The sequence below is a fragment of the Rana temporaria genome, chromosome 2 (assembly GCF_905171775.1).
Source record: "Rana temporaria chromosome 2, aRanTem1.1, whole genome shotgun sequence".
Taxonomy (NCBI): domain Eukaryota; kingdom Metazoa; phylum Chordata; class Amphibia; order Anura; family Ranidae; genus Rana; species Rana temporaria.
The window spans coordinates 436,716,631-436,727,695 of record NC_053490.1 but is presented as its reverse complement, the minus strand read 5'-3'; the positions used below and the strand labels follow the sequence as shown (position 1 = coordinate 436,727,695).

Below are 11,065 nucleotides of genomic sequence, written 5' to 3'. Positions count from 1 at the left end.
CAGCACATTAAAATATGGTAATAAGACAGCATAACTAGTGCATACAAATGCTGTGCATTCAAAAACAATGAGCCTAGGGAATGAATAGAACAGCCTGAAACCATTGTATTCTCATCACATCAAAACCGTGCAGAGAAAAAAAAAGCAAGCAGAGAGGATTTTTTTTTATTACCCAAGGCTATTTTTTATTTTACTTTATTTCAGTGTTCTCTTCTGGTCACACAAGTTCTCTTACAAGGAAATAACATTTTATGGTGTGTGTAATACTTACTAGATCTGTTATCTATATCTGATTAACACTGCTACTTGTTACCAGCAGTGGGGTTATCTATCACTGTGTGTACTCCATCTTTCCAGGGTTAAAAAAAAGAACAATTCTGGTCTTTAAATTTGATATATTTATTATATTTACTTTAGAGGAAATATATATATATGTATTTTTTTTTTTTGCTGTTGGCAAAACTTTAGTGAAAACTATTGACAGTCCTTATAGCACTTTATATACTGTAAAGTTTTGTTTGTGTTGTGTTCTTTCCCTGTTAGCCTTTGAGGACAACTGTAGGGCAATTTATGAAGATTGGCCAAAGATTAAAAGGCTTTGAATTTGTTTGTGTTGGTCACCATCCTTTCTTCTTGACCAGTAGCTCTCTTCGTGATAATGTATTATTATGTTAGAACACAGAATACTCTGCAGACAGCAATAGGAACAGGCGGACTCCACTAAAGCCTTACTATATACCTTCTGATAATTTTCTTTTGTTAATTAAATATATTTTCACATATCTTAAAGGCCTCTACCCAGGAGCTTTTGGATATATACTTAGAAAACAATCTGTGTCCTAGGCACAAGCTAAACCAAGGGCTGTACCATAACACATAAGGTAATGTTTAATTAAGGTGACATGATTATGGCCATTGCCTGGGACACAGGTCTATGCTGTGAATACCTCTAGACCAGCTATAAGGCAAACACTTAACTAACACTGAAGGGAGCCATTGTTTTCTTTTCCTTTCTGACCATACTTTGTTTTATCATTTGCTCCCCAATTCCACACTGACTGCTATGGCTGAATGAGAATAAGCATTTCTCAAATGCTAAATGTACTATTCACTTTCCACTTAAATGTACCTTCATTCACGTTTGTCCCCCTGCCTTCTTTATCATGAGGAATATCAGGTTGTTCTGAAAACGGACTAGTGTTACATGAAGAACACCATCTGCAGCTTTTTCAAGATGGCACCGTAGGCCACCAATGGGTACTACCTGCCTTTGGCAGTGGCTTATTATGTATAACCCCCACCCACCCAATAACTAAGCAGATTTGCCAATGTTTTCAAGCTCAAAGCCAATAATGTCTATTTGCTAAAAAACAAACAGCACAATTTTCTTTTTCTGAAGTTTTTTTTTCTTAGATATAGCCATAGAAACATTTATAGACACACTTATGAATATTTTGGACAGATAGAAGGAAAGGGAAAGGACTGTGTCATTAAATAACTATGTGGATACAGATATAAAATAAACAGGCTGCCTGCAGGAATCTCATTTTTTATTTTTAACAAGTCCTATTGTATGCTTACAACCTTCCTTTGGTAGCAAGGCAGCTGAGCCCTGCTATATAGAGATTATATGCCTGAGTTTATTTTTCAGGAATTGTAGATTGTCTTCTGAGCAGCATTGGCCCAAAGACCAATAACATCTGAATAGGCCAAAAGAACCAGTTGGAGATATTACTCACACAGTGTCTTTTGCATGTGTAGGAGGCCTGACTTGTCATGTTTGTGGGAGTTTTTTTTTTTTTTTTTAAACAATTTTGATCCCACTTAAAAGATCAAAAAATGTATATATATAAAAAAATAAAAGGAAGGATTAGTAAGAATGCCCCATTTTGCATGTCCAGTTGGTAACTAGAATGAATCATGATTTTTCTGCAATTTCTTGAAAGATGTTGCCCTTTGTACGTGCAAAGCTGGGGCTGTATGTGGTACAGGCTTGTGATTATGCTTCCCCCAACTTCTTTTGCATCCGATTCACATTTATAATCCACCAACACAAGCCAACAAATCACCAGAAGCCACTTTCACTGATCCTCCATGTCAAATCCTCCATACACAAATAAAGAAGAATAACAGAAAGAAATGCTGGTCCTTTAGAAAGTGGTGGCAGTGGCTAAAGTTCCTTCCACATCAGGTCAGCGTACAATGACAGCCAAGACCAGGAGAAAGAGCAGCAGAGATACCCTGACCCCATCACACCTGTTGCCTGGTGCCTGCACTCCACTGGGTATCCTGAGGGACGTCCTACGAGTACATTTAGTCTTCCTCTTTGTTGTAGCAGTGGGGATAGTGTCAAAATTTAATTTCAGTTGATAATCCGGCATGTAATCCTGTACGTCATGAATGCTCTTCCCAGAGAGGGGCTTTGAGATCCGATTTCGGTTTTTGTGGTTTGTGCAGTTCTTCCCAGGTTTCCTATTTCCTGGACGTGAATCTGGATAGGCAGCTGGCTCATTTTGGTGCACATCTTTTCCCTTTTCTTTTGAGGAATGATGTGAATGATGTCCTTTATGTGATATCTGGTGTGTCGTGCTGAATGTCTTAATTTGGTGAAGTGACTCAGAGCCTGAACAGTGTATATATTGTTCTGTTTTCAAAGTTTTGAGATCTCTACCTTGCAACATTGGAGGTGACTCACATTCCACACTTGAACTTGTCCCTCTAAATTTTTGTAGCCACTCCCACAGAGACCTAGCTTTGCAGCCACAGTCCCAGGGGTTGTCATTCAATCTCAGAAACTCTAGAGCAGAAAGGTGCGCTAAACATTCTCCCTGAAGTTCAGAAATGCTGTTGTTAAAGAGGAAAAGTGTGGTCAGCCTCTTAAGATCATGGAATGCATTTTTGTGAATAAATTGGAGTTGGTTCTGATGGAGAAGAAGGCGGTCTAAGTTCACCGGGCCCCTAAATGTATTTTGATGGAGGCTCCAAAGCTTGTTGCCATGCAAAAATAAATGACTTAGATTCACCAAATCGATAAAGATGTCATCTTGTAGGAACTCAATGTGGTTGTTCTGGAGATAGAGATACTGCAGACTGTGGAGGCCATTAAATATTCCACTAGGCAAAGAACTGAGGCCACATTTATACAGGTTCAAGGTATGAAGTCTGCTAAGACCCTGAAAGGTCTCTGCTGCCAAAGCCCTCAAATAGCGATTGTCCCCTAGATCCAGCTCTTCAAGGTTGTCAAACCCTTCAAATGTATCTGGATCTATGAAGGTAATGTTGTTGCTATAAAGCCACAGTGTCACTAAGGAAGGGCTGAAATGTCCACGAAGGAGCATGGTTATCTGATTGTTTTGTAGGAATATTCTCTCGCTGATTTCTGGAATGCCCTCCGGTACAACTCCAAAGTTGTGTGACTGGCAGCTGACAGTCATTGGTGAAGGATAGCACACACAGTTTATGGGGCATAGTGAAATGAAAGGCAACTGCAGTCCAAAAAGAACCAGAAATAGATCCACGTGGCATCCTGAAAAATATAAAACAGAAAACCCTATTAATTGTATAATAAACTTCAATGCAAAAGATGCATGTAAATAATATTTAATATTATTGTTTTGCTGATGTCAAGTTATTTGTGGGATCTCAAATTAAATATGTACAATATGTGAAAGAACTCTAAGCTAAACATTTCTGTGCATGTTGAATAACCTAAACCAGTTTACAAAATTAAATATCTGATGTTGATATGCCTATATTATGCCATCTATTGGGTTAACTGTCTGTCATGCTAGGCAAAAGGAGACACCATATTGGCAAATGATAATTTTCTTCTCTGAGATTATTTTATAGGATCTGTGCAATTGTTTTTGCTTGAACAAGTTCCTAAAAGGTTATATGGTGTATGACAGCCAGACCTTTATTAATCAGAAGAAAACTACCCAACCCGTGGGCAGGTTTATCATATTGCTACATGTGTTTAAAGTATATCTAAACCCAATAAACTCTCACATAAAGTTTCAAATGTTGATATAATTTCAAAAGTTAATAATATATTATAATAAAACAGTGATTAATTCAAGTCATCTAGTATTCCAATACCGTGCTTCATAAAAGTGCAACGTGTATTTAATCAAAGTGCTTCACCCGAAGTGCCATACAATTGCTCTCACCAGATATCCAAGGCCATAAATGACCACCAGGCATAGAGGAGAATCTTTTCTCAGAATCCTTCCTCTTTCAAGCCTCTCACAGGCTATATTTAGTATTTCCAGAGATCCACGTCTATCCACTTAGCATGAAACAACTCTTCATACCTCACCATATGTACTTCTGGTGAAGGATACAAGCTTTCATGCCAATTTTAGCAAACTATTTGTTATCTAGATAGGGGCTAGGTCTACGTTAATGTTACATCACCTTATCCAATTTTTTGTGCAATTGAAAAAATGTGGTAGTACAGCTTCTAAATTCAGATATAAGGAATCTCTCTGAGAATATATGTGACGAATATGTAATTTATTTCAGAATTAATTGAAATAACAGCACTGTGTAGGCTATACAGCAAAGTCTAATGCCCCATACAGACGGTAATTTTTTGTGATGAAAAAAAATGACGTTTGAAGTGATGAAAAAAAACGACATTTTTGAAACTTCATTTTCAAAAACGATGTAGCATACACACCATCATTTTGAAAAATGATGAACAAAGTGACGGCACTCTAAAGGGGAAGTTCTATTCGCCTTGAGGCTGCTTTTAGCTGGTTACTTGTTAGTAAAAGATGATTCGTGCTTTTTTGTCTGTTACAGCGTGATGAATGTGCTTACTCCATTATGAATGGTAGTTTTACCTCCCGTCTCAAAACTTGCTTCTGGGCATGTGCGGGTTTAAAAACGTCGTTTTGCCCACACACTATCATTTTCATTGACACAAAAAATGACATTTTGAAAAACGACACAAAAAATTCGAGCATGTTCGAATTTTTTTTTGTCATTTTTCAGAAGACATAAAATGACATTTTGCCCACACACGATCATTTTAATTGACATTTTTAAAAATGTCATTTTATTTCATCACAAAAAATGACCGTCTGTACGCGGCATAAGGCCCCGTACACACCATAGAATCCATCCGCAGATAAATCCCAGCAAATGGGTTTCAGCGGATAGATCCTATGGTGTGTACACGCCAGCGGATCTTTTTCCGCGGATATATCTCCCCTGGGATGGATTCCAGCAGATCGGATATTTGCTGACATGCAGAACATATCCATCTGCTGGAGTCCATCCCAACAGATGGATCCGCTGGTCTGTACAGACTCACTGGATCCATCCGTCCGAAGGGATCCCCCGCATGCGTCGTAATGATTCGACGCATGCGTGGAATTCCTTATATGACAGCGTCGCGCACGTCGCCACATCATAATCGCGGCGACGGCGCGACACGTCATCGCCAGAGGATTTCGGCGCGGATTTTAATGCGATGGTGAGTACACTCCATCTCAGAGAAATCTGCTGAAATCCTCGAGAGGATTTATCCGCGGAAACGGTCCGCTGTGTGTATGGGGCCTAAGTTGGATCCCTACGCAGATAAGGACTTCTGACTTAGCTTTGACTTACTTTATCTGCACACCATTTCCAAGTGCGTTACTTAGAAAGCAACAAAGTGTTAGTTCACCTCTACAGAAAAAATGTAAAGGTGAACTCTTGCAGTCCCCACTGTACTTACCACTGAGGATGCTGTGCTGTCAGTGCCTATGCATCTGGTCCAGTGGTCTGGGGATTTGAAATCCCAGCTCTTCCACTTTCTTTTCTGTGCAGCACTTCTAGAATGGATTAGAGCAATGTTTAGTGAGAGTGCTGACCAAGCAGCATCCTGAAAGTGCTGCACAGAGAAAAGGGAGAAGAGCAGGGATAACAAATCCCCAGACCTCTAGACCAGCTCTGAGGAAACTGACTGCTCAACATCCCTGGATGTAAAAAAAGGGGAACGATGGAGGAGGTGGGGTCAAGGTGTACAGTGCTAGTTTACCTGTACATTTTTTTCTCTAAGGCTAGGTTTACACTGCTGCACTCCGATTTTGATCTGACTTTCAGTGCGATTATGTAATGCACAAAAAATGTGAAAAGACAATAGCGTGCTGTCCAAATAGTGAAAACTTACAGCAGCTAACACAGCAAAATTGATCAAAAATTTTGCAAATAAAATGATGTACAAAGAAAAGTGTAGCGCTACACTTTTCTTTGTCAATTATGTAGTGCAACTTGAATGCTACTTTGATGCTATTTGTACAATGTGTTGCTCTACCCCCAAATGAACCTGGTATTGAATCCCTCTACTACTATGTGAAAACCCACAATGGGTAAAAGACGATAGATATTTGGGACTTTCCGATATCAACAAAATATGAGTATAAACAATGTGCAAAATATGTTATTTAAAAGTACATCATTTTATTGGAACAACATTGAAATAACCTGAAAAAGCAGGGACAATATAATACAACACAGGACTACTTGGAAACACAGAAGCTAAAATTATTTAAGATGCAAGCTTGTGACTAGAGCACTTCTATGTTGTATTATGTTGCCCCTAATTTGATGCTACTTTGAAGTAGTTTGAATATTCTATGGGTCCACAATGGTGCTGGAATCGCAAGTAATACAGGAACCTTTTCCAAAATCGCACTGTGTTGAGTTGCATTGTCATGAACAGACATAATTGAAAACAATGTAATTTGTGTGAACAGAGCCTAAAGGTGAACAAACACTTTAATGCAAGTTGGTACAGACAACAGCCAACCAACTAACATTTTTAGATGGAGGCCCAAAATGGAAGCCATCATGTTTCTTTCATGGTAGGGTTACTTTAATGCAAGAAAAAAATTGCAGTTCTGTGTATCTCTATGCCATTAGAGAAAAGTGACTTTGGATGTCTGAAATAATGAAGCTTTCATTAAAAATAGATTTTGTTTCAAAGATCATGGACTTCTAAAGGTCATGTATTGCCAATCTTTATTTCCACACTCATTATTTGGCTGTATTTAAAAATGTGGATTTGCTATGCATACATAGCAGCTGAGTAAGTAAAAAATATAAGTAATTACAAGTCACACATATTATAACAAGTTTTCAGCATTAGGTGATCAAGGTGAGAGTTAACATCCTTGATGCATGTGCATGTTTTCTAGTTGGTTATACATATTCATACTGGATTAACTGAGGTAATGCCTACTCAACACAAAAATAGCTTCTTGTTAAGTAAACACTAAGGCCTCGTACACACGACCGAGTTACTCGTCAGGCGAAACACATCATTTTCCTCGTCAAGTTCCTTGTTAGGCTTGTCGAGGAACTCGACAAGCTTGCTTTGCGTACACACAGTCAAGACAAAATCTCCTCTTTCTCAAACGCGGTGACTACAACACATAGGGGAAGTTCGATTGCACAACTCTTGGGGCTGCTTTTGCTAATCTCATGTGTTTGCGCGTTAATTAAAAGTTTGGTAAGAGACTATTTGCACTTTTCAGTCTGTTACAGCTTTAAAAATGTGTTCTTGCTGTATGAGTAGGGGTAGAATATTGAGTTAGAAAATTTTCCAGAGGTGTGACTCCTAAAAAAGTTTAGGATATTTAGTTTATGGCATCAAAGACTAGAGGAGAGTATAACAGATTGTTTAAAATTTACATCAAGCTAAAATCTTTATTTCTAGTTTTGTATGGAATGGGGAAGGAACAGAACTGTTTTCATTCTTGCCTGTTGATGGTTTCCTTCAAAACTTGTATGGAAACATTTTGTCAGCAGGACAGAAAGTGAGAGGGAAGTATTTAAAATGGAGCGCCAGATAGCAGTAGAAATCTTAACAAGGTTTCTAAGGCCTCGTACACACGACCGTTTTCCTTGACAGAATCCATCAAGAAACTTGGTGGCAGAGCTTTTTTGCCGAGGAAAACGGTCGTGTGTATGTTTTTCGTCGAGAAAACTGTTGATGAACGTCGGCAGTCTCAATTTCCTCGTCGGGCTGGTTTTCGACGATAAACACGTTCGTGTGTATGCTTAGAAACCCGTGCATGCTCAGAATAAAGTATGAGACGGGAGCGCACCTGCGGTAAAAGTAGCGTTTGTAATAGAGATAGCACATTTGTCACGCTATAACAGAATGAAGAGTGCAAATCGTCTCCTACCAAACTTTTACTTAACACGCTGTAACATGAGATTAGCAAAAGCAGCCCCAAGGGTTGTGCCAGTGGAATCGAACTTCCCCTGCCGTCGTATGTGTTGTACGTCACCATGTTTGAGAACGACGAGATTTGGTCTTGACAGTGTGTACGCAAAGAAAGCAAGCCTAACAAGGCTTGCTTTCCTCGTCGAGGAAAACAATGTTTCATTTACGACGAGTTCCTCGGTCGTGTGTACGAGGCCTGACCCTTTAACACTTTATCCAAAACCAGACAAACATTTTAACTTTGCATACATCTCAAATACATATGCATTAATTCTTTAATTGCCTATAGTTCACCTGGTGAATGGCATCAGGGTAGCCTGATTATTTTTTAGTTATCACACTGTGCTCAGTCTCACCAGCAGGTGACAGTGCTACTGGAATCTGTAATAGCAGATTTATGTCCTGAAAGCTGTGATTGTGGTGGTGGGGTGATATCCTCTATTAGAATAACCCTGCCAGGCACTGTGACACTAAAGCTAACACATATTGAGTGAAAAAAAATTAAATTCAGAAGTATTTGTGTAAATCGTCTTTATGCCATGCAAATATATACATTTTAATGGACTACTATGGATTTAATTAAAAAAATAACAAAGTAATCATATGATTCTATGTCAACAATATCTAAAAAAGAAGACATCAGCCATATCTCATTTGGTGGAGTTCCACCAAAAAATGGAACTTCTGCTTTAAGGGAAGGTGACCCCCTGACATGCCACATTTGGCATGTCATTTTTTTTGGGTGGGGAAACCCTCTTTTTAGAGGGTTCCAGCTCCCACTTCCTCCCGGGACACCACGGCGCCGGAAGAAAGTTCACCTCTCCCCCCTCCCTCTTGGCAATCATCTGGGACACATTACAGGTCCCAGATAATTATCCGGCCAATCACGGCACGCAGCGCAGCTCGCGTATGTGCAGTGCGTGCCCAGCTGTGAAGCCACAATCGGGCGCCCACAGTCACGATGCCGGCGCCGCAGATAGGAGGGGGAGACGAGCGGGGCTCCGTACGCCCGCATCGCTGGAACCTGGGACAGGTGAGTGTCTGATTAATAAAAGTCAGCAGCTACACTTTTTGTAGCTGCTGACGTTTATATTGGAACTCCCCTTTAATGAGAATGTATTTTACAAAACCATGTTAAAACATGTAAAAATACCTAACACTGATTAAAACAAAGCTCCCATCTCTACCCCTATCCTGGGGATTTTCTATATTACCAAATAATAACCTTAGATAGAAAACTGGTGCATCTAACAATATAGATAAAACCATGACTAACACCTAGCATATTCAAAAATATTCATCAACGTATTATAAAAACCTCTGACTATTAGGTGCACCTTTCAGAAAACAGTGCGCTTATTAGACCCCTTTAAAGTCCAGAATAAAGTATGCATGCCATAGACACCCTGCGTGGCAAATAGTTGTAAACCCCCTCTTTCCCCATCGGATGAAAATGATGTCCCCAACATGGGTAAAAGAAAGTGGAAACTGTGCATTGATGACAAGTAACATGTTTAAAAACAGGTGCCTACTAAACACACTTTCATTTTCTCCACGGACAAATCCTGCAACATAATTTTACAGGAAAGCACAGATATTCACTGTGAATATTGAGGGTGAAGATCCTCAGACACAATTGTTGAGTCACCCAAATTGCATAGGTTTTTGTGACAGCAAAGGAATTCCCAGGGCCACTGTTATAGAGTCCATTGCCAGAGGTGAACACTGCATTTATATTGGACATCCAATGGGGCAGATCCACATACAAATAGATGGGCGCAGTGTATGTGAGATACGCTACGCCGCTGTAACTTACTTTTGGCAGGTTCCAATCCCCAAAGAATTTGCGCCGTAAGTTACGGCGGCGTAGTCTATCTCTGGCGGCGTAAGGGCGCGGAATTCAAATTGGCGATTAGGGGGCGTGTTTTATTTAAATGAAGCGCGTCACCCCCCGCCGAAATGAACTGCGCATGCGCCGTCCCTAAATTTCCCGCCGTGCATTGCGCTAAATGACGTCGCAAGGATGTCATTTTTTTTAACATATACCTGAATTACGTCCATCCCAATTCACGGACGACTTACGCAAAAAAAAAAAAAATCAAATTAAACGTGGGAACGACGGCCATACTTAACATAGCAAGTCTAACTATACGCGACGAAATACCAGCTTTAACTATACGCCGGAAAAAGCCGACTAGAGACGCCGTAAAAAAATGCGACGGCCGCTCGTACGTTCATGGATCGTAGCTAATTTGCATACCCGACACGGAAAACAACGTGAACGCCACCCAGCAGACGCCGAAGAATTGCATCTTAGATCCGAAGGTTTACGAAGATGTACACCTGTGGGATCTAACCCAGAAGCCGTCGTATCTCGTTTTGAGGATTCAAAATAATGATACGACGCAGGAAATTTGAAAGTACACTGGCGTATCAGTAGATACACCGGCGTACTCGCTCTGTGGATCTGCCCCAATGTCTTCAGCCAGGTTTTTTTGCTAGAAAATTACTTAGAATCCCCAAGACAACAGTAAAGTTAGCCCAATTGCGCGCAAACTCGTCAGGACGGGGCGCTTTAATAAAAAAAAAATGTGGTTTTCTTATTTATTTTTAATTAATGTATTCATTTTTACACTTTAAAAAAAAAATGGGTCACTTTTATTCCTATTACAGGGAATGTAAACATCCCTTGTAATAGAAAAAAGCATGACAGGTCCTCTTAAATATGAGATCTGGGGTCAAAAAGACCTCAGATCTCATATTTAGACTGAAATGCAATAAAAAATTAAAATAAAATTGTCATTTGAAAAAATGACAACAAGAAAATATGCCTTTAAGAAGCAT

General features: G+C 39.6%; 1 protein-coding gene across 1 annotated transcript in view; it reads right to left on the bottom strand.

Moving 5' to 3' along the window:
* Positions 1–437: 437 nt before the first annotated feature.
* Positions 438–11,065, bottom strand: part of RTN4RL1 (reticulon 4 receptor like 1) — a 261,425-nt gene continuing 250,797 nt past the window's right edge. Inside the window, exon 2 of the mRNA XM_040338370.1 lies at positions 438–3,526. Coding sequence (XP_040194304.1) covers positions 2,193–3,526 — 1,334 coding nt within the window. The 3' untranslated portion in view covers positions 438–2,192. The remainder of the gene's footprint in view (positions 3,527–11,065) is intronic.